Source organism: Apteryx rowi, unplaced genomic scaffold (assembly GCF_003343035.1).
Source record: "Apteryx rowi isolate R43461 unplaced genomic scaffold, aptRow1 scaffold_220, whole genome shotgun sequence".
NCBI classification, from domain to species: Eukaryota; Metazoa; Chordata; class Aves; order Apterygiformes; family Apterygidae; genus Apteryx; species Apteryx rowi.
Genome location: NW_020448531.1, coordinates 195,722 through 222,310, shown reverse-complemented (window position 1 = coordinate 222,310; position 26,589 = coordinate 195,722). Strand labels below are relative to the sequence as shown.

The following is a 26,589-nucleotide window of genomic DNA, read 5'->3' as shown; positions in this document are numbered from 1 at the left end:
TCAGGTGCCCTGAGTGTGCCCAGGCTGCGACGGCTCAGCCCGCAGAGCCCCAGGCCCTGGCTCGCCCTTCTGCAGGGCGGCAGCCGTCCCCACAGTGGCTACCTCAAAATACAATGCAGGGGGCTGCCTGCCTTGTTCATGTGCAAGGGAGAGTATTGCAGAGCCTCAGGCCAAAAGGGGCCTTTTAGATGCAAATATGCACCTGCATGTGTGCGCACATACAGACATGAGGGTGATATGTGCATACCTACATATATATATATATATATATATAATTCCTATACGTATACAAAAATGTATAGATATGTCTATGTATGTATATATATACATGCTGCTATTTAGGATTGTCCCCATGTGCCCTGCAATAGACGCGTGTCCTTCCCAGCGGCACGGTAAGGCCGCGCCAGCCCGGCGGCGCCCACAGGGCTCGAACCCGTGATCCCCGGGGCTGCGGGGGGACTACAGCTCCCAGGAGGCAGCGCGCGCGGAACCCGGGAGCCGCCGGCCAGCCCGCCCCCCCTTCCGATTCCGCCTTACCATTGGTCAAAAAGCTGTCGATCACCTGCAGAGCGGCGGCSGATTGGCCAGCGGTGGGGGCGCTCCGGCGGGCGGTGGCGGGCAGGCTTCCTGCGGCCGCCTTTGCGCTGACCCCGGCATGGTGAGCGCGGGCGCTGGGGCCGGGGCTGCCCGGGCTGGGGTTTGCCCGGGGGAATGCATGCCCGGGCTGGCCCGGGGAGGGCTGCGTGCCCGGGGGGTGCATGCTTAGGGGTGCATGCCCGGGGGTGCATGCCATGCTTAGAGGTGCATGCCCAGGCTGTCCCTGGGGGGTGCACGCTTAGGGGTGCATGCCCAGGAGTGCATACCCGGGCTGTCCCCGGGCGTGTGCATGCTTAGAGGTGCATGCCCAAGAGATGCATGCCCGGGGGTGCATGCCCAGGCTGTCCCTGGGGGGTGCATGCTTAGGGGTGCGTGCTTAGAGGTGCATGCCTGGGGGTGCATGCCCAGGCTGTCCCTTGGGGGTGCATGCCTAGAGGTGCATGCCCGGGGGTGCAAGCCCAGGCTGTCCTCAGGGGGTGCATTGCAAGGGACTGTCCCCAGGGGGGGTGTATGCCCAGCCTGTCCTGATGGGGGGGGTGCACGCCCGGGGGTGCATGCCCAGGGGTTGCTGCCTGGACTGTCCCAGTGCAGGAGCAGGGGGAGGCTGGGCAGCCCCGGTGCTGCAGGCCTGGGGGAGGAGGGAGGTGTCTCGCTTGCCCGGGGGCTCCAGGAGGCCGGGTGCCCCTGGGCCGCCCCTGAGGGTGCCCCCGGCGCAGGCGGTGATGGGGGTGCAGGTGGTGGTGAGCCTGCTGGCAGCGAGCATCATGCAGAAGATGGCCCCGCACTGCTCCTTCGCGCGCTGGCTGCTCTGCAACGGCAGGTACGCGGCCCCCCCCGCTCCCCTCCCGCCCCTTCCCTCCCCGCTGGGCCCCGTCGGCACCCGCCGATCCCGCCAGCCCCTTCCCGCACCCCGTCGGGGCCTGGGGGACGCGCCAGCCCCGCCGACGCTGCCGTCTTCCTTGCAGCCTGCACCGCTACAAGCACCCGTCGGACGAGGAGCTGTGCGCCCTGGCGGGCAAGCAGCGGCCCAGGAGCAAGCGCGACAGGTCAGCTCGCGCCCGCGGCCCCGGGCGGGTTTGCGGGGGGGAGGCAGCCCCTTCCCCGCGGAGTCCCCGCCGCCCTGAGCCCGCGACGCTCTTGCAGGAGGGCGAACGGCGCGGCGGACGACAAGCCGCTCTCGGTGCCCCGGGACATCGACCTGCGCCTGGACACCAGCCCCATCACCGCCGTGGATGCTCTCGGTGACTCCCCGCAGCACCGCGGCTCCGGCACCCCTTCCCCCTGCTCCCTGGGCAGCCCAGGATCCGGCACGGACCAGACCTCGTGCCCGCGTGCCGGGGGAGCCGGGAGCCCCCGCGCCGTGGTGACGCTCCCTCTCTGCCGCCCCAGTGCTGCGCTATTTCCTGGAGTACCAGTGGTTTGTGGACTTTGCCCTCTACTCCACCGCCGTGTACGTCTTCACCGAAGGCTACTACTGCCTGGCGGACCCCCAGAAGGAGACGAACATCGGGGTGCTCTGGTGCCTACTGACGGTCGTCTTCTCCGTGTATCCTTCTGCTGGCGAGGACGGCGGGACGTCCCTGTCCCGGTGCTGCCCGGCTTTCCTGCACCGCTGCAGCCGCGTGTCCCTGCATCAGGGCATCCGAGCCCGCCCGGGGCATCCCGCGGCCGCTGTTTTCCTTGACGGCCGCCCCTCGCCCGCAGCAAGGTCTTCTTCACGGTGATGCGCCACTACTTCCGCTCCGAGGAGGGCGGCGAGCGCTCCGTCTGCCTCACCTTCGCCTTCTTCTTCCTCCTCCTCGCCATGGTGGCCCTGGTCGTCCGTGAGGATTACCTGGAGTTCGGCCTCGAGCCCGGTGGGTGACGGCGGGTGGGGGAACACCCGAGGGGGGGTTGAGGCCGGCGGCGGTGGGCCGGGAGCCCTGGCTCACGGCGGCTCGCTCCCCGCAGGGCTGGCCAGCGTCAGCAGCAGCCTGGAGAGCGCCCTGAAGCCACGGGGATGGGACTGGACGTAAGCCGGCGGCCGGGGCGGCGCGGGTGCCTTGGAGGTTTTGCAAAAACCCTCCTCCAGCACCCACCGGCCGGGTCCCCGGGTCTCTCTCCGCAGGCTCCCCCTCGCCAAGCTGGCCTTCAAGCTGGGGCTGGTGGCCCTGTGCTCCTTCCTGGGCGCCTGCCTGACCTTCCCGGGGCTGCGCCTGGCCCAGACGCACCTCGACGCCCTCCGGATGGCGGCCGACAAGCCCCTGACCCAGTTGGGTGACGCCGGCGGCTCGGCTCGGCTCGGTGGGCAGGGAGGGGGGGTCAGGAGCCCCTTCCCCGCGCCGGGGGGGCTCTGGGGCCCCGCGGGGGGGACGGGGAGGGTCTCTGCACCAGCTGGTCCCGGCTCACGTCGTTCTCCGGGTCGGCTTTGCGCGGAAGGAACGGGGGGGCRGGCGAGGGGGTCGCTGACGGCTCCCGCCGCAGGGTCCTGCTGCACGTGAGCTTCCTGGCGCCCGTCATCGTGGTCGTGATGTGGATCAAGCCCATCTCCCGCGACTTCGTGCTCCACGCACCCATGGGCAAGCAGACGGTGCAGATGTAAGCGGGCAACGGGTCAGGGTCCCTGCTCCGGCATCCTTGCTCCGAGGGGAAACTGAGGCACGGGGCTGAGAGGCGTCCGTGCCCCAGCTTTCTCCCATCTGGCCCCTCTCCGGGGTCTGGGAAGGTTTCCAGACCCTCGGGCTGGCCCCCAGCTCACTGCCCCGTCCTCTCGGCACAGCATGTCCGACTCTGCCTACAACACCGCGCGCCTCTGGACCATCGTGGGCCTTTGCCTGCTGCGCCTGGCCGTCACCCGCCGCCACCTCCAGGCCTACCTGGGCCTGGCCGAGCGCTGGGTGGAGCAGATGCGGCGGGAAGCGGGACGCATCCCCGTCCTGGAGATCCAGCGCAAGGTGCGGGCACGGCCCCGGCAAGAGCCAGCCGCTCCAGGCCCGGCTGCCGGCGCCTCCGGCTGATCCGCGCTGCCCGTCTGTCTCCAGATCACGAGGATTTACTGCTACGTGTCCGTGGTGAGCCTGCAGTACCTGGGGCCGGTCATCCTCACCCTCCACTGCACGCTGCTCCTCAAAACCCTGGGTAAGGCGGAAACGGCGGTGGGACACTCGGGGCAGGGTGGGATGGGGCTGCAGCGGGGCCAGTGCCAGACCTGCAAAGCCTTTCACGAGCAGCCGGCGCAGACCTTCCTCCAGGCCCTGGCGCATGCAGCGAGCGTGCTGGGACTCAGCCCACGGGGATGGGGCTGCAGCACAGGGGCCGATCCCCCCGCGCGCTCGAGCCCGGCCCCTCCGTCCCGCAGGGAACCACTCGTGGGGGCTGTACCCGGAGCCCTCTCCCGTCCCTGCGGCGGCAGCGCCGCGGACCGGCAGCGCCGCGGACCGGGCCGGGGCCGGGGAGGACGTGCGGGCCGCCGTGGAGCAGATCACCGGCGTGCTGGGCGGCATCTTCACGCCCCTCTTCTTCCGCGGACTCTTCGCCTTCCTCACCTGGTGGGTGGCCGCCTGCCAGGTCGTCACCAGCCTCTTCGGCCTCTACTTCCACCAGTACCTGGCAGCCTCCTGACGCGGGGGCAGCCGGGACCTGTCTCGGGGCGCCGGCGGTGCCCGGCCGCTGCTGTCCGCGTCCACGCGTGTCCCACGTCTGCGTGTCCGTGGGGCGCTCGCCTTCGCCCCTTTGCTCCTGCCTTTGCTGGTGCCCGCCGGGTACAACGGAGCCGGCTCGCCTGCTTGCACGCGCCCGTGGCGCTTGCGGACACGAGGACACGCTGCGAGGACGCTTTTGCAGCCAGCTCTCAGCCTGGCAGGTTTTGCACGGTCTGGGGACGAAGGGGCCGGCGTGGGCGCCGCTGTCCCCGGCCACCTCCTGCCGACGATCACCGACGTGCCTGCGCTCGCCCCGGCGGCTCCCCCTTGCCTCCCTCCGGCCCCTCTGCCCGTTCGCAGCTCCGAGGGTCGCCCGCTCTGCTGCCGTCCTGCGCGGAGCCCCTGCGGCTGCGTTTTCCTGGAGGGCCACCCCGGGCGTCACACGCCAGGCCAAGGACTCGAGCGGGTCCCAGCCGGGCTTTCCCTGGTGTTGTAGAGCCGGGGCAGAGCGACACCCCAGCCCTGCCCAGCCGGCACTGGGAGGCTCCTCTGTGCACTTGCCTTTCCTCCGGGATGCGAAGGAGGGAAGCTCCGGCTGGTGTTCGCCTCCCCTGGCTGAGGACGAGCGTGTTTTTGTAGGGTCGGAGCCCCTGGGGCGGTTCTGCTGCTTCGTGCGAAAGCCTCAGCCCAGCAGCCTTGGCTACGGCTGTTTTAGAAATAAATAAGCGGCTCCCGGTCCGTTTGCTGCTCCGAAACCTGCTGCCCTGTTTGCACGTCGGTGCCCAGCTCGGGACAGGGTTCCCGCGTCGCGGGGCAGGCGGGAGAGCAGCGCGGCCCCAGGGCGAGGGCGACCGCTTGCAGCAGCGCCACAGCCCGGCCCTTCGGCGGAGGAGCCCTCACCTTCGCCCCACGGCAGCGGGACTCGGTGCCTGGTCCCAGCCCTTTCCCTTGCCCAGGGATCGCAGGGGATAAAGCACTGCTCGGAGGACCACGGGGAGGTGTCCCCCATCCTCCCTGCCGGAGGCCGGCTGAGCTCTTCCCCACCGCACCGTGGGTGCTGGTCCAGCTGCATGAAACAGGATTAGCTGGTCTGGGCTGCGCAGAGAAAGGGAGAGGGGCTCTGATCCTATTTGATAGCCTTGTAATGGTCTTAATTCCCTCTTGCAAAGGGAAGGGATGAGAAAGCAGCCGTGCGCTCCGTGTTAACAGGGCTAATCTGGACAGCCATCCTCCGGCTGGGTCCTCAGCCAGCAAACATGGTAACAGCCCGTTGGCAAAACATTAGGGGGAATTTCCCCATGGGCAAGAAATTCCCCTTCTGGAGAAACTGAAGCCCAGGAAGGCACCAATAAATGAGCTCGGAGCGAGGAGGGATCCAGCTCCAGCAGCACCGTCCCCGAGGGCTGGGTGGAAAGGGGCGAGGAAGAGGAGATTCCCCGGGGTGAAGATGCAGAGAGGCTCGTTCCAGCCTGCGCTGCCCCATTAGAAGCCAGTCCGACTGCCCCGACACCTCATTTATCCGATTTTCCTTCAGCACGTGCAGGAAGGGGCCGGGGAGGCGTTTGCAGCAGGCGGCGGTTGCTAGGGCCGGGGCTGGCCACGCTCAGACATGCAGACGGTTCCTCCCTGGAGATCTGCCCAGACATGACCCTCTCAGGCTGGGACAATGACGGATAGACTAGGCGAGAGCAGCAGACAGAGCCACAGGCACTGGAGTTGGGCGACATCAAATAAAATGAGAGATTCCCCCCCATCTTCCTCTCCCCAGAATTATTTTACCCTCCATTTCTTCGCTTTATTTCCAATATGGGCCTTACTCCACAAAAGGCCGCACTCAGGCCCCCAGCGGAGAGGGGAACAGCTGGCACCAAGGGGCTGTTTTGTGCTGCACAGGCTGGATTGAGGCTCCGCGGGCACCAGGAGCCCCCGCGGTGCCCCAGCCTCTGCCCCACATCACACCTACCTCCAGCGCTGCTGCGCGCCGCTCGGCGAGAAACCCAAACTGGGGAAGAGGCTTTGACTGTAGCAGCGGTTCCTGAAGGTCTCCCTTCGTGCCCTGGCAGGGAGCGAGGCGGTGATCCCTGCCCTCCCACCTCGCTTGGATCCCGAATGAGATCCCCGTGCTGTCCCTCCTGCCTGCCCCAGGCCGTGCTGCAGAGCCCAGACTAACCCAGGTGGGTGAACGCACCCCAAACTCCACTCTGCATGGGGAGCTCAGAAGCCCAAGGCAGACGTGGCAGCCCCAGCTGGCAGGATTTGGAGGCAGCTGGTCTGGGGGAGGTGGACAGGCACCGTGCAGCACAAGCAGGCTGTTCTCCAGCTCTGCAAGTCTTAGTCTTGGTGCTTCAGCTTGCCTGGGGGTGAAGCCCAGACCTCAGCACGGTGCCACCGTGCAGGGAGCACCGAGAGCGGCAGCGGGCTGCACGGAGGTTACTGGAAGGGCCGTATCTGCCCTCGCTGCCGAAACCTTCCTGTCCTGCAAGGAGCATAAAATGGCAAAGCACTGCAGTCTCGCATCCACACTAGACCTGAAATACAGCTGAAAGCCCCGAGGGCTGAGCAGGGCTGAAGCGCAGCCAGGACCCCCAACTTCTGGGGAGCCGCTAGGCTGTGCCTGAGCCGACAGTGCCACCTGCTGCCATTGCTCGCCCGTCCCCATCCCGCACCGCGGCGCTGGGGACGGGGACAGCACGGGCCTCCCCCGGGGCAACCATGGGCTTTGAACCAGCTGCAGAGCTCCTTCCCGTCTCTCAGGCTTCCCCCCACTTCCACGTGAAGCCACGTGTGACCCAAAGCACTGACGCAGACACCGTGGAGGGAGCTCCTCGCACGAGGGACCCGCACGGCTCAGTGCTGCCAAGGGCAAACTTGGCAAAGCCTTGCAGCGCAGGCGAAATCCTGGTCCCTTGCTTGCTGCCAAAGGGAGAAATACAGCAGCTTTAATCCCCAGATAAATCCACCCAGTTGCACCAGGCCCCTCTCTCTTATGAGCAAAGTATAACAGGAGACATCCTCAGAGAGCCTGCAAAGTCAATTAAATTTTTTATTAAATATACATCCTCTCTTGGCACAAATCTTAAAATATATAAACATTATATAACAAAGTGTCTTCACTGCAATAAAATAGAACTCCAGATCCAAGAAAAGCAGTCAAAATTGACACACACACATACACACACACATCGATGGTGAGGACACATCTTGACAAAAGGCATTTAACAGTGTTTGTGCTAATATATGCATAGACCACACAGGCAGTGAACAGTGCTGGGAATCCCTGCATCGCACGGCATGGAAGGGGGAAACGGGGGTAGCGGGAGGAATCAGCCCCTACAGTGAAAAGGGCTGTTTTGTAGGAAGGCCACCTCCTTTTCTGGGTCCATACCATCCACCTTAGCTCTCCACGGAGCTGAGGTACCCAGCCAGACATCGCAGAAACTGCATGGGAAGCAATCACACTGGTTTCCTCTCCTACTGCCCACCCATGACTGGCCCCAGACTCGCTTGGGGTTGCCACAGTGCTTCTGCTGAAAGTTTCCCTTTACACCTCACCTGTATTTGAGTTAAAGACGCCATGGGATGAAGATGGTAGCACCTAAGTCCTTTGAGGCCAAAGGCTATAAGGAGAAGTTCACAGAAGTACCATCATTTTTCCACAGAAACCAAAACCACTTTTCAAAGAGCTACCTTGGAGTAACAACACATATTCCAGCCTACACCACACTACCCATCCCACGGCTTTCAGTGACTTTATGCCTCAGGAGGCCGTGACTCCTCTCCTGATCTTTCCACCATGGTCCCGCCAGCACCAACCAGCCTGCTCCTTGGTAGCTCTGTATTTCTGGAGAAGAGGCAGAGGTCAGCATGGGGCACGCAGGGCAAAGGGGTCTGCGAGAAGCCAGCTCGGATCCCGCTTCTCCTGTTCCTTAACCTACCCTCAGTGTCGACCAGCTCCCCCAGAGTTATCCACCCAGTAAGTATCACTTTCACAGAGCACAGCGGGCATCGCGTGGAGGTACCAAAAGGAGATCACAAGAAGCAGCAGCATCTCACAGCGTGCGGAGAAGGGAAGGTGCTAGACAGGACAAGTTATTCAAGAACCTTTCAAAAAAACCTTTTGCTCCAGCACCTAGTGCCTTTAATTTCTTGCCCCCAAACACAAACATCCTCGCCTTTGAGTAGGAAGCCCAGGCAGGCTGTTTCAGGAACAGCTATCAAAGCTGCACTTTTGTCATTTTGGATGCATTTCATTGGACCTGATTTTCTTGAAGTGCTAGTGCGGGACTAAAGGTGCAGAAGCAGGGAGGGAGAGTAGACAAGAAAGAAGCACAAGTTAATATTTGGCTGCTAATGCATTAAAGAACAACGAGACACATGACTTCAAAATAAAAGCAAGAAATTTGAGAAGAGTAACATGAAAAATTGGGGAGTTTAGGACAGTTTAAAAAAAAAAAATCTAAAGAACTAGAGAAGATTCCTGCTAAGACTTGCCTTCTTTCTTAGAGCTAAAGGCCATTGACCTCCTTGGCCAGTACACAGGCACCCTCCCTCTCCAATCAGCGTGCCCAAAACTCCTCAGGCACTCACTCCAGGAAGCAGAGAGATGTGGAACATGTCTCAATTCATGCAAGGATTAAGAGAAGGGAAGAGAACATTCTGTTTCTCCTCTCCTACATTCAAATCAGAGGAAAAAACAAAAGCCATTTAAAACACCCCCAAACAAAGACACACAGTTACTCTAAACTTTTGCCCAAGAAACAAGAGCACCAAAATCATTGCAGACTGAATTCAGATCTGTCTCTGAACAAGCACTCAGCCTGCAAAGTCTGGAAAAACGTGATTGGCTAAAATTCCACTGAAGTACAAATCAGGTGCAGCTGCTAATTAAGGAACGACTTCTCTGGAGCCGATGCTCCCAAGTCTGCCATGCTTCAAGTCTCCTTTCTCAGCCCCCACCGCGCTCTGGCTGCAAAGAGGGTGATGCCAGAAGGCTCTCCCCCAGGATCACCCGGCAGAAGCTGCATCCTCCGCAGGCTTCACATTCGTTTAATACACGAGCTGCAATCCTGACACGGATGAAGGTACTCTGTGCAGATCTGCCCTCCCGTTCAGTCCCAAACAAGAGGCTAGTCATCCAGTGTAAATCCTTGCTCGGTCAGGACCCAGGAGGAATCAAGCCACCTCTGTTGCCACAGGGGTTCAGTGATGCTCGACATAAGACAAGGTCTGTTGTGTCTGCCTCTGAGCCGACCTACCCCACTGCAGAGCAAAAGAGCCCCCTCTAACTCAGATGCCACAGTTCAGCTTCGTCTTGTGTTCACGTAGTACCCACCAGCTACTCGGAAAGGACTGCTCTTTGCACCGGCAGCCTCCAAGCTGAGAGAGAACTTGGCATGGATTGCACACACAGTCGGACACACATACGCACATGTACACACCGAGTCAACTGCTGACACTCCCAGCTGTTGGTCTGTACCTCACTTTCGTGGTAAGACGCAACTGTCTTAATATCTCCTCACTGAGTCAGACGTGATAAAGACAAGAGCAGAAGTAATTGGCTTCTCCATTGGAGAAAAAAAAAAAAAACTAAAAAACTAAAAAACTAAAAAACAAAAACACGGAGCTCTTGCAAAGGACTAAAAAATTCACCCATATGAAAAGAACAGCTGATAATCTTCCATTAGCAATGGGAGCAAAAAGTTTACAGAATTTGTGGCTATCATCTATACAGACTTATAAAAGACAACACCTAACATTTCTTTAACTACAAGGTAAATCAGTGATTGCAGTCAAGTTTCACAACGGAAATAATCGTTTGTGGGCTTAGAGGCAGAAATTGCTGAGGTTAATACCCTGCCCATCCACAACCATTAAAGTATGATTGATCCCATGTGTTCTGGGAACAACATGCATGCTAATACTTCAGTATGCTGGCTCTCCACCATGTCCGCAAAATGGAAGTGTAGGTGCTTAATTCCTAAGGAAATATTTGGCATTAGAAGCAAGTTATGCTCCAAAGAACAAGTGCAAAGACAAAAGAAAGGAGAAAGCTATTTCTACCAATTGTGCAATTACCTTCATTCCCATTAATAAAGTCATGATACGAGGCTCAAACTACAATGGTAAAGTATATACACCAGAGAAGGACAGCTTTTAAATCCTACCTTATTTTTCTTTTACATCTCATCTCCCTTCTATATGGATTCTATCAGCTGGAAAGGGATTTTAATCTTGGCTTGTAGAATACGATCCTTAGAGAAGTCTAAAGTTTGTTTTGACCTCTCTTGCCCTCCAAATTTAATACAGGAACGAAAACATAAAACAAGACCCCCCTCAAATCTCCATTTCACTAAAAATTATTGACTTAAAATAGAAACACTGAAAGGTTCCCATTCATTTGCAGATTGCAACTGGAGATGATTGGCACTATATATTATTTCAGAAGAGTCAATACTGGCTGTGGAGCTTGCTCTCCTGAGGACACTGTTGGTCCAGAAGAACTCTAAGAATGAAAGCAAGTGGGCTGAGGTGTGGACTAATGTACAGAGGTGATACAACCTACACAGCAGGCACCAAAAGACAACAACGTTGTTTGGAAGCACGGCCAGCAGCTTTAGTCAACAACTATGCTGCATTCGTCAGACATGAATAGCCTTTCAAGATAGATAAGTCTGCATCACATGTGCATCTCCGAGTTGTTCATTCTCGCATTGCGGATAAAGCAGCAACAATAATACTGAAGGAAATAATTGCTTAAAATTGAAGTATGTAACACCTCCTCTTCTAGTCTAGGGCATCATCACTACAAACTGCCAAGTCCCTCAGAAAATGCTGCCTTTAAGACCATGACAACAATGAAGGGTTCAGATGGCCCGAAAGCACTACTGCAGTTTGATTCAATCCAGTTTGTGAGCCCAGGTCCAGCCCCTTGTCAGCAACACTGACAACAGACACGAGAATTTGATTTACAAAACTGCTCAGACCTTTCCTCCCCTGCTGCCTACAGTCTTTGGTAATCTCAGAGGGACACTGCAAACAAGGGACATTTTATGCAACTCGACTCAGAAATGAAAAGAACATTTGAAAAAGGGCAGCATTTCCAACCAGAGCTCACAATCAACTTTCAGAGTAAAAGAAGTGACCTGAACCTGTTAAATCCAGCTGTGTCCTGTTTCAAGGAAACCAATGCTTACAGGTCAGAGGAATGTGGAACTCCCTGTGCAGATTAACTGGAATATTGCACTTGGCAGACTGCCTCCAGCTAACACATGTGCAGTAACTAAGAACCGCCTACCAAGAGCAGCAGTCACTTTCCAGATTCAGGGGCCCATTTGAACAGCACCGAATCTTCTCTTTCATCATCCACCACGCCATCTGCCCAGAGAGACCAGGTGAGGAGCCAGAAGCAGCACATGTTTGTTTGAGAGGCTCCACTCCTGGTATCAAAGAGCAAAGCAGAAGGATGAGGCAGCTACTCTAGAGGACACAGCTCTGCAGAACTGTAAGAAGAATTTCAGATACGAAAAGGTTAGTTTCAGGTCGAGGTTTCCAAACAACTCAGAGGCTCGTTAAAAAGGAAAAACCCAACAACAACAATAAAAGAAAAAAAACACAAGAAAGGTAAGTTCTCAGCTGCAGGAGAGCATGTACAAAGTGAGGGAATGCTAGCATTGCTCTTTGTACACATATGTTGCACTTCTCCCCAGCAAGGGCTGTGGGGATTAAGCTACTACCTTTCAATGTTAGTGCTGTGCTGTAATTTACGGAGAAGGATCTGCATCAGGTCAAAGGTTGTAAAGCTTATTCCCACTGCAATAGGCCCTTTGACCCAGTTCATGCTGAGTCCTTTGTACAAGCCACGGATTAGTCCCTCTTCTCTTATAATCTCCTGCATGGTGAGAAGGATGGAGCTGTACGTGTGTCCCATAACCCCCGCCGTCTGCATTCGTCGGCGAACCACGTCCAGGGGGTAAGAAGCCGACTGGCCAATCAAGCCTGCGCAGGCACCAAACAAAAGCCGCTCCGGAGGGGATGGCTGAGATTTCCCACTGTGATCTGGGAAAGAGAAAGTGGCAGAGTAGAGAAAGCTTCTCGTAATAAACACATGATTAAGGTCAAGTGGGCAGAGAGCCAAAGAGAGGACCTGAGTGCCAGAACTCCTCAGATTTTGTTCCCAACTCAGTTGTTAACTGACCAGGTATGTAAGCAAGTCCCTCCACATCAAGGCGTCCCTCTGCACGACAGAGATGCTGCTTTTCTACAGCTTACCTTCTTCAAAGTCTGGAACTGGAGAGAGGGAGGCACAAGGCATTCTCCGCAAGCACTGAACTTAGCAACTGGCTTCAAGGCCAGGAAAAGGTCTTGTATCACAGAGTGCAAACATCTCAAATTGGCCAAAAGCCTACACCAAGTCACTTGAAAGCAAAGAAAACAAAATTGCCTTTACCTGCGTGTAGTTTCTTCAGCGTCTCATAGGTGAAGAAACTAAGACCAGCATATGGAATCACTCCAAGGATGGTTGGTGTGAACCCTCTGTACAACGTCTTCAATCCTTCCTCCCGGGATATTCGGATGAAGACGTGAACAATATTGCTGTACCTAGCACGTGGACACAGGAAAACAAAACCTGTGCTGGTTAGTGCATGCACACACCGGTAACACTTTCAACCGGACTCTGGAGGATCAGCAATTAATTAATTTTTCTCTGAGCACATCAAACAGCTCAGAAGGGATTTAAGAAACCTGTCTGCAAATGGAGAAGCCAGTCACTGGCTTTCCTAGAGCCCTATCCCAACATGCTATCCTGTCTGTTAGAGCTCTTCCAGAGGTACTGTGCCAGCTGGCCTCCTAGCAAGCGAACACAGAAGTTTTACTAGCGAGGTCTTTCAGTATCGATCTCCTGCCAGTCCCTGGACTAACCAGGGCTCTGGTCATTTAATCAGTGCTCAGACCCAAGCTGTAAGAGGTTTATTACACCAAAGGCTCCGAGCAAGAAGTGACCCAGAAAATGGCAATAAAGTCATCTGACCTTAAAAGAAAGCTCTGCATTTGTTCGTGGTGCTTGTACTTGCTTTCGTTAGGCACTTACATCTCCTTCGGCGTGACAGCCATTCGAGCTCGAACCATATCCAAGGGGTAGGTTAACATGGCAGCCGTTGTGCCTGCCAGAGAGCCAGCAATGAATCGAGGAAAGGGTGTCAGCGCTCTAAAGTAAGGTGAGAGAAGAGACCAAACAGATCACCTGGAGATGGAAATACTACTTGGCTTCTGAGCATGGCTCTACTCTATCACCTACTGAATCCCTTCCCTGCCTGTGCACTGAGGAGAGTTGGGGGTTGGGGGGCAGGGGTTGAAACAGTTGTGGTTTGCCACAACTATTCAAGTCAGAGGCTTAGAGAAAATCTCTGTGGAGGACAGCTAGCCCGACTGGGGTGTCTCAGACACTACATGCCCAAGAGCAAGAGGCTCAGGCCACACGCGCAGAGGATAAAGGCTCAGATATCAGCGCAAGGCTGGATCTTGTTGCTTCTCCTGCAAAGAAAAGCTCTTTGTTTTGCCTGCCCACTCGCAGCACAGGGAAGTGCTAACTCACTGTCTAGGCCACTTCTTGCTCACGCCTCCAGAAGATAGGGTCTTCTCACAAAGATTTCTCCTGTCCAAGACTGGAAGCTCAGTCCATTGCTTAGCCCCTCACACACCCTAATCCTAGAAAGCCACCATGAGAGGGGCCTGCACAGCTCTGTGCCAACAGAGCTTTCAGCTCAGCAGAAACCCTGCACAACGCAAAGAAACGTGCTCCCTCCCTACAGTCTAGAGTCCCACAAACTGTTCCATCCTCCTCTGCTATCACGAGGACCAAAGCCATGCTGCATCTTACTTTCCCTGGAAGCCGTAGTAACTCCCCAGGAGCTGCTTGTACTCTTCGTGCGCACAGAACTGAATGGCAGCATAAGGGATCACACGGACCATGGTGGCCGAGTTCCCTCGCCAGAGACTCCAGAAGCCTTCATTGAGGTAGGTGCGATAAATCAGCCTGTAGGCTTCCTGCAGGCAACGGATCAAAGGTCAGACAGGCAGATCATGATAAGAGGGAGTAAAAACAATAGAGGGGGGAAAGGTGACCCAATAGCTTAACCTCTTCCAATCCTCCTTCCCACCCTACACACAGCAAGCTGATATCAGATGCTTACGCTCACACCCCTGACTCCAGAATAAGACAACTAAAATCACTTCTTTGGGGAGACTGAATCAGATACATTAGAGCAAAAAAGAACCAGTCAGGAAGACTGGTTTTATGTTCAAGACAGCATCTTCATTTTCTCTCTGAGGGAGAGGCACAGAGCTGGACTGATGTTTGCACAAACCACTCCTCAACCCAAATTAATCTTCTTAGTATAAGACAGAAGCATTTGGATTACACATACTAGCACAGCACACATGGAGCATCTGCAATGCACATGCAACAAAACATTCAGCAAGCCACATTAGCGATCAGCTCCCAGACTCAGATTTCCTATAAACTTTGCAACAGCTCCAGTAGTGGTTGGGGAAAGAAAGCAACTGCTAGGGAAGAAGGCCTAGCGAAATGGCCCAGAGCGATGCCACAACAACATTTACTGTCCATGCCACAGGTGGAACCTGGAGCATGAATGAGGATTGAGGCTCCTCTGTGCTAGGCGCTGGACAAACATGTGAAGAAGAAAAAGCACTGTCCCAAGGAGCATTATAAACAGTACTGCTTCCAGTCTTCCCCTCTATGCTCTTTCACTCTGAGTGCAGCTAATAAAACTCAAGCAAGAAAGTTCAGTACAAACAGAGGATGCTTTTAGTACTATTACTACCATTAATCAAACATGTCAAGTCAACAGGAGACAGACACATCACCTCACCTTGGCAGAAAATCTTTTTGAAGACACTAAAAAAAAAAAAAAAAAAAANAAAAAAAAAAAAAAAAAAAGTGAGCATTAGGTCTTGCAATACATTTAGATGGATCAAAGAAACCATACAGGCATTCTTATCTAAGGAATAAAAATAGAAGCAGAAGAATTAATGCAAGAAAAAAATAGAGCTTCTTTATAACAAACAAAGATTTTACCACAGGTAGGAGTTTCCAAACTCTTTTTAGCAGATGAGAAGTTCATTTCTCTATCTGTTGCTATGAAAATGCTCAATCTCTGTCACACTTCTTGCTCTGAAGCACCAAAAAAAAGCTTATTTTAGTAGAGCACTTCCATGCACTGGTTCCAGGCTAATGCCAGAATCCAGCGAAGAGCAGGATGTTTAGTGAGGCTCCACGCAAGGATGGTTTCATCCTAACAAAACTCAGATGAGCACTCAGTCTCTCTCCTTGCAGCCAATCAAACTGACAGCATCCCTTTAACTATGTAATACACACAGCATTTGGAAGCAAGATTTATTTGGCATACAGCAACTGTGTTTTGTAACACTCCTATTGCAGGAAGGAAACCCAGGCTAAAACCTGAATGGCAACACTAATATAACATGGTTCCAATTAAGTGTCTGTGCACTTTCTTTCAGATTCCTTTGAGACTTGTAACCTCTCAAGTGTATCAAACAGTCACATGCAAATACATTTTTCACCACGCTGCTCCTTTATGCAATTCAACACTTTTTTTTTTTTTTTTTTTTTTTTAAACTAACACCACCTCAATAACCAATTGCGGCTAGCTCTGCAAAGGAAAACAGCTCTTTTCCCTTCTCCCACAGGAAAATTCTTCAGTCTCTAGCTCACGGAACAGCCTTCCTCTCTCATATGACCCAAGGAAGCCATCCCTCTTCACAAACAGGGAAGCCACCCTAGAGTAAAAACCTTTAGGAGAGCAAGAGAGTAGGAAACCCATTAGATACCAATACACTGGTCAGAACAGACAAATTTTAATCATATCCTTTGCAGTGAGTTTAACATGCCAAACCAAACAGGATTTTCCATAAAATGTTAGACCTGTACAAATTAACGGTGATTTATACGGACAGCTGTTGACTCACCCTAATTCTGCAGTTTCCATCTCACCTCTGATCCTGACATTTCCAGCCTTAGATGAACCACACTGTTTGTTCGGGTGAGGAAGCACAGCATGTACTCATTGCTGCCCAAGCATCTGGTCACAGCCTGCAATCCCAGCCTGCTGCCACCCCCGGCCTGAGCTCCCTACGGCTTGAACTCCCTGATCTGTGTCCCCGCTATCCCTGTTACGCAAAGGATGAAAATCATGTCACATGAAAGTCAACTTAAAATTAAATCTCATCCAGGGATTAGATTAAACCTACCCAATTCATTTAATCTGGGATGTCGACCACATTTAAATTTGTGGCTTTGCCAAATGTCTACTGTATTAACAGCCTGCACTCTTCCTTTTGGGACAATTAATGCAACTGACAGTTCTTGCACTGAAACAAGAGAACTGAACTGAGCCCATGTTGGGGCTGAATCCCAAACCCTGTTAAATGCATGAGGATTTTCTATTCAGATCAGCTGAATTTCATTTCCAATTATATATTCTTACTTTATGGGTTCCAGAAAGGATTTTGTAATACAAAGCTACGTATGCCAGCTTCATTGTCTCTTGCAGCAGTTTTCATAATTAACTTCAATGCTGAACCAAAGCAATTTAGCTCAAATACAATGCAACTCTTACTAGAAAAGGCTGCATACATTTGAGCAAGCACATCCTGGCATCCAGTCTGTAGCAAGAAACTCAAACATCTCAATTCCCTCCTTCCAGTTTCACATCTCCTTACGTTGCTCCTCTAAAGAAAAAGGAAATTGCACAGCTTTTCTCTCCTTGCCATATTTCTCCAAACTGAACAGACACAGAAATCCAAAGCGTTACCATTCACCTCCTTAAGTGCAGCCTTTACAGTGTCTTTTTACTTTACGCTCCAAAACACTTCCTTATGTCAGAGAATGCACGTGGCCAGCCAACATGCACGAGCCACAATCATCTGTCTCTAAGCAGCCAAACGTGCAGCTGCATTACAGTGAAACAGCAAAGCTCTTGCTGACTACTGTGGGAGCTGAATCCAATAGCACTGGCCAAATACACAGCTGATTGACACCTGCAGTAATGCTACCAAGAATCAAACAATAGGTTTTTAGACTCAATTCGCTGTGGTAACATCACTATTCTGTCTGCATCATGCCAGGTCTCTGCAGGCTGAAGGAGGGCAGAGCACTGAGAATGGGCTGGTTGAACAGATTAGACAAACTGGTCTGGATTCTGTAACAATAAAGTGAGGCTACTTTGCGAAAGCCAGCAGGACTTACCTTGAAACATGATTTTCGTCCTATCCAGCGGAGCTACTGCTGTTTTAGCAACAGCACCGGCCAATGCACCAGACATCAGAGAATTGAGTACTTTCTTCTTCTCTTGTGTTCCCTGGAACAAAGCATTGTTCAGTGTGACACAGCCAGTCCTAACCAAAAGTTGTAATATTTTACCTTTGCTGCAGCATTTATCCCAGTCCAAAGACTTGGGTCATCCAAACCCATGTGTGAGCATCCACACGGTCCTGCAACCTAAGTCACGCTTGTGAACGTAGCTCCATGATACAGCAAACTGATCACCTGCTCACATTTCCCGGGGTATAGTGCAATATTTCAGTGCTGCATTACTCCAAGTTGTTTTGTCACATTTTCTGCAACAACTTCTCTGTCCTTCCCAGTCCTGTGTAGGAACATTCTCTATCTGCCAGCATAATAAGTTAAAGTGCTTTTGGCTCTCCCTGTGCTCTGCTTCTGTCCATCAAATGGTGCCAAGGCACAGCTCTACTGAAAAAACTGTGTTTCAGCTGCCTTTTCTACAACACTCACACTGACAGCAGCAGAAAGTAGCCTAAACAGCCTAAGAAAATGCCAGTACCACTATTTGTGCTCTAAACCATTTATGAAATGGGATTTCTAGCACTGGAGGGAGAGAAAGGTGCAAAAAATACTTGCAAGGGGACTCTGAAAACACTTTGAGGGTTTATTAGTACTGTATATGAATGCTGAAAAACAAATTACAAAATAACAACATTACAGCCCACATTAAAATGAAACCTAAACATTAACCCATACCACTGCCAGCCAGATAAGCAAAGCTATGCTCAGAGCATACACAAACAGAGGTAAGAAACAACGTGTATGCACAGGAGAATTGGATCACACCCAAAAAAAGCCTTCTGAACACTCAGCTAAAGAGCTGTCTCCTCCCTCTTCCAAGGGAACTACAATATGCTTTAGGGATCTTGCTTTAGCTTCCCTTCAACATATGCGAAACAGCAACTGCCCATTTTCAGATGCTCAGTTTCTTTGACAAAATCCCTTCATGAAAGGCTTCAGACAGCTAAAAAAAAAAATCAATGCCAGCATTTTGGAAATGTCAACATTCCCTCCAAAATGGAATGAAAGCACAGTAAATTACAGGTCAGATCACAAAGAACAAAGATTAGACTTGTCTGCCAAGATATGAAGTTCCAAAGTCAGCCACCTCTTACATGCACTGCTTCTTCCCTATTAACATTTCTAAAAGTTATCTCACTATCTCCTCTTGATTTAGCCACATACAGAAGGTAAATTTCTTTCTTGCCCTTCTAGTTAACACATGAACCTTATTTCTATGTTGTCCCCGAGATCCTAAGAATAAAACAAGAGAGGTTTCCCACTACGATAAACAGAATGGAAGTGTTTTTGTTATTGACATTCCTGCCACAGCTCATATTTATAAACCAGCTATCTTCTTGTAACACACGGGCAGAGAGCAAGTAAAAAACTTGAAATCTAACACTGTGAAGGTTATGAACTGAAAGACAAGTCAAGACAAGGCTTAAGAATGTTAACTGTTGATATGCTTTGTGTTTTCATGGAGAAGACAAGTGAGTTAACATTTTTCTTTTCTCATGCTGTTTCACAGCTAAAAAATTTATATATATATTTTAATGAAAAACATTGTTCAGTTCAATTTTCCCTTCCAGTCTTTGGTGCTAAATGTAAGGGCAGCTATGCACCAGGGTTCAGGCAGCACTGTCTGAATTTCAGCTTGAGTTTCGGCTTTGAAGCAGTTTCATCTGAGCAGAGACCCTGACCTAAGTCAGAGCAAGGTTCAGTGTCGCTTTCTCCTCCAGTGTTTCTAAGAGGAGTCTTGTAACAGCAGCGAGAGCAGAGAAACCAAGACTTACGACTCTGTTCCCAGCTCTGCCACTGAAGACATAACAAGACATAACCTTGAATAAGGAACGTAGCCCTGCCTGCCTGTCAGACGTGAGCTACGCCTGGCCTCTTCCCAGAGAGCCCGAATTGCTCAGCAGGCCTCAGAGGAAGCAACAGCTACACAGTAAATGGTTTGCACGTACACGGCAGCTCGTTCGGGCCTCCACAGCTCAAATCCCATCTAGATGCTTCTTTTGTGGAATAGCCGCCCAGCTCTCCTCTCAAGCCCTCTGCGCATACCCAGCCACCTCCTGCTCTTACCTCTGATGGAAGATGAGTTGATATAATTGGCTCCACATCCTGCCGCTTGAAATCCACTTGACCTTCTCTCACACCATTACCCATACCAGTTGCACTTACAAACGAGCAGAAGAGTCACGTCTCCTAAATTGAAAACAAGAGCAAAGCAAGAGTTAATGTCAAAAGCAGTGAATAGCCAGGTCATAAAAAGCTTGTACAGGAGGGAAGAGAGACCTACTCCAGAGGCCATTTCAGCAGGAAAAACCCTATCCCAAGCACCAAGTTGAAGAGCATTTCCAGAATCCTAATGCTATTTCTTCCCATTGGGGTACAAGTTTGGAGGGAGGGGAAAGGAGGGGTGCTTTGGTGCTGTCTAAAATTTGTGTCACTGATCATCATCATCCTTTTCTACCCTCAAGGAACTCAGCTGCAAGTCGTATTAGCGCTGGCAGGGAGACTGAAAAAACAGTCCATTGCATCTCTGCCTAGCATGTACTTCCATTGCAGATGCGACATTTAAACACCCAGCTCTTGGGGACAATATCAAAACGTGCATAATTTCTAGGAGTGAAGAATCAGATTCTGCCCTGTCTTCTTCCATCACTTACAGTGAGGATCCCAGTTGCTACTCAGTCTGACTGCTCAGCACTTAGATATGGGAGAAGACATGCAGAAATTTAAAACCCAGGCATGGAAAATGGAAAAAATAGTCACAGCAGTACCTCCAGAAAGCCTCACATAAGCAATTGGAGGATATTTTAGGAAACAGACAGATCCAATGCCTCACACGTGCCATAAAGGCTATTTTGATGATGCTAGCGATTTGACTAAAAGCAGCACATCATTGACTCCAGAACTTCATTTCTCCACAGTTGCAATGCACATGTGCTCGTAGCTAGTGAATCAGTGCAGTCTGCACAGATGTTTCTGGCTGTGATATATGCTCTCATTTGCCTCATGAAATGAAAGGTCAGTCTAACCTTAGCTACAGAGTATAAGCGCAGAGATAATACTTAAATAGAAGCTATCACTTTGGCATCTAACTTTCTAATATTTCTGCTTTTATGATTTGAGTTTTTCATCCTCTAATATCCAAAAATGAAAGAGCTAAAGTTTGAAAAACTTGAGCGAGCACAGAAAGGAAGCCTCTCCAAGCAAGTAGATTGTTTTGAACCCATTCACAAATGGGGTATAACTATAAAGATCAGTTTTCTAAGCAACAAGACTGCTCAAATAGTCGAAGTTTCCCATTTCATTAGCCTCCTTTCAAGGAAGGTGATATTAGGAAATCTGAATTCCTGAACTGCTCCCCAGTTCTGCCACAGCCTTCCTGCATGTCGTCAAGCAAGTTGCTTCATCTCTGCCCTCATCTGATGCCTAGGAAACCTGCGGCACAACAGCTTGCTTACTTGGAAAGGATTTCTTAAGACTTTTTTTTCCCCTTCTTAACAATCTCTAGGCGTTACATGCTTGTCAGCACCTTTCATACTTGCTGACCTATTTTTTTTTCCACATCGCTCTCATAAATTAGTGCCAAACTTCACTTTCAAAACCCCTTGGCTGCAGCAGAGATATTAACACAAAGCCAGAGACAGATCAGCTTTGTCTGTATTCGTGCATGACCAATTTGTGATGATGAAGCTATGCGTGACCCACGCACTCACTTCAAGGGAGGACAAACACGCCTGGGTATCTTTAATGCCAGACATCACTTGCTAGAGTTCTGGAAAGACACATATCAATGTGTTTACAACTCCTACGGGTGTTTTCGAAAAGAGAAGCTCTCAGGATGTTGCTCAGAGGGTAATAACTCAAAATTTTAATGAAAGACAATATCTGAGAGTCCAAAGCATGACCTGAACAGCAAACAGTACCACTGTTTGCACTTAAAAAGTTTTATAGTGGGAGCTTGGTCACATCAGACCATGCAAACTAAAATTCTCATGAGGATCAAGACTGGAGACAATTCATAACACTGCGGAGCAGAGCACTTCATTATATTGTTCTGAAGAACACAGTCTGCTGATTATTTCTAATTACTAACTGTAGTCATTTCCTTTCCTTCTCATCTCACATACCTGAAAATTTTATCATTAAAAAAAAATTTAAGCAAAAGCACAAAAGAAATCAGAAGCAGAAATATTATCCCTAGCTATCTCAATTAAAGAAATGTAGGTCACAATATCAGATTTATCTCTGCTGAAAATAAAACCACAAAAATAGAAGTCATGCTGAAGAGCTTAGGAATGCAACACACAACTTGGCTTTAAAACGCGATTTTGAAACATGATTGAGAAAAAGATGACTAAAACGAAACTAGTTTGGAAATTTTAAATACTAAAACGATGTTATTAAGCCCGGACTTATTTTAGAATATACACATGCATAAAGATGATACCCACTAACGCAACAATATTCTCTTTGGTCCTATTCAGACATGTTCTTCTTTTTAGCGCCCCGATTTTAAGGCCCTGATCTTGCAAACACCTGTCTGTATGCTTAATTTTGTACACTAAAACTGCCCACATGCTCTACATAAACACAGGCCTGAACTTGCAGAGGCTTACATGTAAAAGTAGCGTTTAGTATTTTCATTCATGTTTGCTCTCTGCAAAGCAATACAGCTATATTTTATTTTGGAGCTGTGTTGAATCCTGACTTAGCTGAATCACTGACTTCTGGCTGTTACGACCAATGATGCACATGGGAGCCACAGAGAATAAAGTTTTGCTTGAAAGATTCAGTGTGAATTTGTAGGGCCTGGCCATTAGAAACCAAGAATTACTTTGCATATACATCACTGATTTGTTCATGAAGTCATCCACAGAAACCCAACACGGAGCAGCTTGACATTTTTTAAAATCCTTGTATTTTGTACAGCCCATACACAGTCATTACTTACGTTTAAGAAGCCACAGTAAACAGGAAAACAAAACAGAGAGCTGCAAATTAGATTTACTCTTTATAACACATTTCTGTGTTACTTAAATTGTAGCTACACCAGCCCTTGCCACACATCTGGATCCAGACTCCTCAGGACTATATGCCATACAGCTGCAGAGTAAAACATTCCCCATCTAGGAGAATATATAATCAGAAAGCAAAACTTCTGGTCAAGATGGGTTCAAAAGTTAAGCAGGTTTAATGAGTAACACACACCGTGCTTTTACAACAAAATTCCCGGTAGCTGATTGAAAGTACAAAGCACTTATTCCAGCAGCCAGTCTCAACTCTGTCAAAAATCACTGCCTGTACCTCTGCCGCGCTAACTCAGAGAGTCTTGCGATTTAAGTTTATTTACCAAACTGTGAAACAGGGCAGCTCAGGCCCTCCCTTCTGGCAGTGGCGTCTTAGGCAAAGTGGGATGAACTTCGCTGCGGCGGTCTCTTTTGTGACGGTCCTTTGAGCCCTGGGATTCCTTCGAGGTATCCTGCCCATGCTCGAGCAATTGTAGAAACATCTGTGGGCTAAAACGAGTTCCTTCCCCGCGTGCCTCCGGATGCACATTAAGAGCTAGAGCACTGTTAGTCTTTCCCGTCCATTCTCCCAGCTCTCTCTAGCGGCGCTTAATGAATACCTGAACAAGTTCAATCAAGCTGTCAAATTGACTCTCTGACAAGTTAGACATTCTGCTTTTCTTGGTGGTGATTTTGATTAAAAGGACAGCTGAGACAGAATCAAGTTATTCAGATGATAAAAGCAACCTGCTAGGAAGAATGTCATACAGGCAGGTACCAGTTCATCGCCCAAAGGCAGTGGGGGAGAAGACATTCAGAGAAAGAGAGGTCTAGCTCTCCAAGCCTGTTGTGAACCCGGTCATGATGCAATTCTGGCCATTTGATCGTATTTTAAATTACACAGTCTTAACATAATTAATTTCTCAGCCAAAGAACCAATGAGTTTCAAAGACCAACATCACAACTAAGGGATAAGGCCAAATTCTCTGGTTATGGTATTTAAAATCAAAATCCCACTGCTAAAGTAAAGGTTTGCAGATTATTATACATTTACTATTTAACAAATTTTGCAATCAAACCTTATTCAAAAGGTGAACTACGCATCATTAAGACACAACCTCCATGAAATCCCTCCTGCAAGCATTTGGCCAGGCATCAACATTCATTCCCGTTGCAGACCAAGGCTCCGACTTCCAGGAATGGCAGGCAAGAGGGAAGCAGTAGAGCTGGTTTCCTCCTGGTTATATTTGCACAAGGCTCGCAGCTGATCGGGGAGGAACCCACGCTGCCCGTCCTCTCCACCACTTCAAACGTCGTAACCGCTCCCAAGCTGCCAACAGCCTTGGCAGAGCTCAAACTACCTGTTAGCAGCAAAACACCTAGCCTACAAAAGCAGGCCCAGTCGTGACAGTTTCCACATTACTAYGTAGTCGGAAAAAAGCAGCAGCCTGGGCATGCAGCCCGGAGACTGACTTGCAATATGTCATTATTGAAAAACATGTTTGCCTGATATTCCCTAGTGGAATTTAGACCTGTCACAAAACACTAAGATTTCAGAAAGAATGTCACCTATCCGGCAAGGACAGGACAGACACCGCAAAGCAAACAGTCAGCACCATCAGCTATCTGAATGCCAAYGGCAGCTATTTTCTAAGAAATATTTGCCTTCTCCTTGGACAGCCCCGGCAGGAATTATAAAGCAGTTCAGAGCCTTGGATGTGGGAGAGGCATGACAGGCAGGCAATGGCAAAACCACACAGCTTCGGCAGGCAAGAGCTGCTATCACTTTATGCCACATGAAACGCACYGGTTTTGTGAGACGGGCAGAAGAAACGCAGCCCTGCTACCCGCTTCTCTTTAATCACTGCCAAAAATGAGGCTGCTTAACCGCTCCCGAGGAGACAAGACAAGGAGCGTGCAGCAGCTTACACCGTTCTCATTCAATAATTGGGAGTTGCGAGTAGGAAGTTTCGGTGATGAAGGAAGATTGCTGCAGCCCTGGCAGCAATCTCCTTCCACTAAAATGTGAACTGTAAAATGGTATTTCTATAGCAATCACATCCACGTGACTTTCAACCTGGAACCCTTCGCAAGTTTACCAGGACAGAGTGCAACAACCATCCCAGAAACAGAGCCACAAAAAGCACAGACTAAACAAAGACACACAAAAACAATAGACAGATGCTGCATTAAACCAAAGCTGCAGATGAATTCAAGATGAGGGACTTACTGAATGAAGACAGTATATTTAGATTTTCTCTTGCTTATACTTTCTAAAGATCTAATAATTCTAGTATGAGTAGCAAGATTTCAGTTTTGCCTCTCATATATAGACGTTTAAACATCTATAAGAGATAGTGTCCCAGATTATAACCTTCTCAAGAAGGAAAGCGCAGATTATTGTGGACTGTACAGCTCTGTCATGATTAGGAGCTTGCAGACACTACTGTTACATGAACTTTGATGAAGTCATAGTTCACCTTTGGGGCAGAATTTCAATTTCGTACAGGTAAAGTTACTTGCATAACTCCATTCAGATATGCCAGCTTCCCTCATTACTCAACAGCTACCTAGTTCCTGTTTGTTCTTTTTTTAAATGCATTGTTAACAGCGCTAATGAAAGTATATAATTAAATTAGGAAAAAAGAAAACTGAAAGAGTTCCCACAGAAATTTTCACACGTTTTCCCAGGGAGGCTGAAGTTAAACAGTACCCAGGGAAGTCACTCAATTACGTTTCCTTCAATTGTTAAACTGAGCAATTGAGCCTGACAGAGAAAGAGATTTGGTAAGAGCTGAGATTACTGCAGCCTTAAATTCACCCTTGGAGCAAAACCATCATAGAAAATCACAGAAAAAAAGGGCTGAAAGACTCAGAGCAGAGGGATCAACTACATAACTAGATGGCCCCTTGAGGTCTGTCCTTGCCTTCCAGTCTGATTAAGCCATTAAAAAACAAAAAGCAGATATGCCCTGCAGACTCAGCTCTCTTCAGTCACGTTCATCTTTCAGCTGCATACAAATTTCATCCCAAAACATTAGCTATGAATAGTCCATAGCACTTCTTCCTTCTAAAGGTCTGCACAGAAACTGTTAGCATAATTTTAAAGAATCATTGACAGCTTAATTAAAAGATTCACTAAATGACACTGTCTGGAAGAGTTTGATTTTTTACATGCTTTCTTAGCTCCAAAGTACAAGATAAATATTCCTCCTGCCTCACTCAGCCAAACACAAACTCAGGTCTGCCAGTAAAACTGAGGATAAGGATACAAATTCTTTGCATGGTTTTAGATTATCTGACTTGAATTAAGCCAGTTGCCGAAGACTGAGAAATGGTTATATCTAAAAGCCCTGCTAACAAAGCCAGCAGTATTATTCAGAGGAGCCCAGGAGAGCTGCATTTTGCGCTAAGCTTGGAATGCATGAGCCACAGACCAGAGGAAATCTTGGCAAGAAAAAACAGTGCTTCATTCTTCAGTTTCTGAAAGAAGAGCGTTGCTGGGAGCACCACAACAATGCTTTCCACAGGCAGAAACTGAAGACCGCTCCTTATCTGCAAGACAGATAACTTTATCTGAGAGGGAGTGGAACAGTCAAACAAGAGGACAGAGTTACAGAGTCCCTCTGCCAAAGCCACTCCATTTGGCAGCCGGCAATCACCTCCCTCCAGGAGGGGAGGGCAGAAAAATTAAACGTCTTCCCAGCCTGAATCCTTCTCTCAACAGTTATTTCTCCCAGAGGTGCAGACACAAGGAAATGACAGTTAGTAAAATACTATATATATATAGTATAAACCTCTCAATCAGCAAGCGTCAGGTAGGCCCATGCAAATACAAGCTTTCCTATCAGTAGATTTTAAGCCTATTCACCTTAAATGTCACCCTAGGCATATGGGAGGTCCCCGAGTGATAGAAGGACCCAGCAGGGATGGAATTTTTGAACTCAAACTGAGATTATTTGGAATA

At 50.1% G+C, this 26,589-nt stretch overlaps 2 protein-coding genes across 5 annotated transcripts; one reads left to right on the top strand and one right to left on the bottom strand.

Moving 5' to 3' along the window:
* The first annotated feature begins 600 nt into the window (after positions 1-600).
* TMEM161A (transmembrane protein 161A) lies at positions 601-4,972 on the top strand. The gene is made up of 12 exons (XM_026064884.1): positions 601-658; positions 1,314-1,417; positions 1,563-1,643; positions 1,741-1,838; positions 1,987-2,143; positions 2,302-2,453; positions 2,548-2,608; positions 2,705-2,848; positions 3,061-3,174; positions 3,356-3,530; positions 3,618-3,714; positions 3,935-4,972. The coding sequence occupies exons 1-12, from the start codon at positions 656-658 to the stop codon at positions 4,195-4,197; spliced, it is 1,449 nt and encodes a 482-aa protein (XP_025920669.1). The 5' UTR covers positions 601-655; the 3' UTR covers positions 4,198-4,972.
* A 2,258-nt stretch (positions 4,973-7,230) lies between these two features.
* On the bottom strand, positions 7,231-25,232 carry SLC25A42 (solute carrier family 25 member 42). 4 transcript variants are annotated; one of them, XM_026064808.1, is made up of 10 exons: positions 23,741-24,713; positions 22,967-23,242; positions 19,687-19,809; positions 17,503-17,614; positions 15,107-15,132; positions 14,095-14,261; positions 13,306-13,422; positions 12,664-12,815; positions 11,951-12,272; positions 7,231-11,716 (listed from the first exon to the last, which is right to left on the bottom strand). In XM_026064808.1, the coding sequence occupies exons 3-10, from the start codon at positions 19,768-19,770 to the stop codon at positions 11,689-11,691; spliced, it is 1,008 nt and encodes a 335-aa protein (XP_025920593.1). In that variant the 5' UTR covers positions 19,771-19,809; positions 22,967-23,242; positions 23,741-24,713; the 3' UTR covers positions 7,231-11,688. The 4 variants fall into 4 exon arrangements, with proteins under 4 accessions (XP_025920593.1, XP_025920596.1, XP_025920597.1 ...); XM_026064811.1 differs by lacking the exons at positions 19,687-19,809; positions 22,967-23,242; positions 23,741-24,713 and adding exons at positions 15,313-15,408; positions 15,884-16,047; positions 16,249-16,424 and having other exon boundaries at positions 17,503-17,580; XM_026064812.1 differs by lacking the exons at positions 17,503-17,614; positions 19,687-19,809; positions 22,967-23,242; positions 23,741-24,713 and adding exons at positions 15,313-15,408; positions 15,884-16,047; positions 16,249-16,424; positions 16,891-17,494.
* Between the last annotated feature and the right edge of the window lie 1,357 nt (positions 25,233-26,589).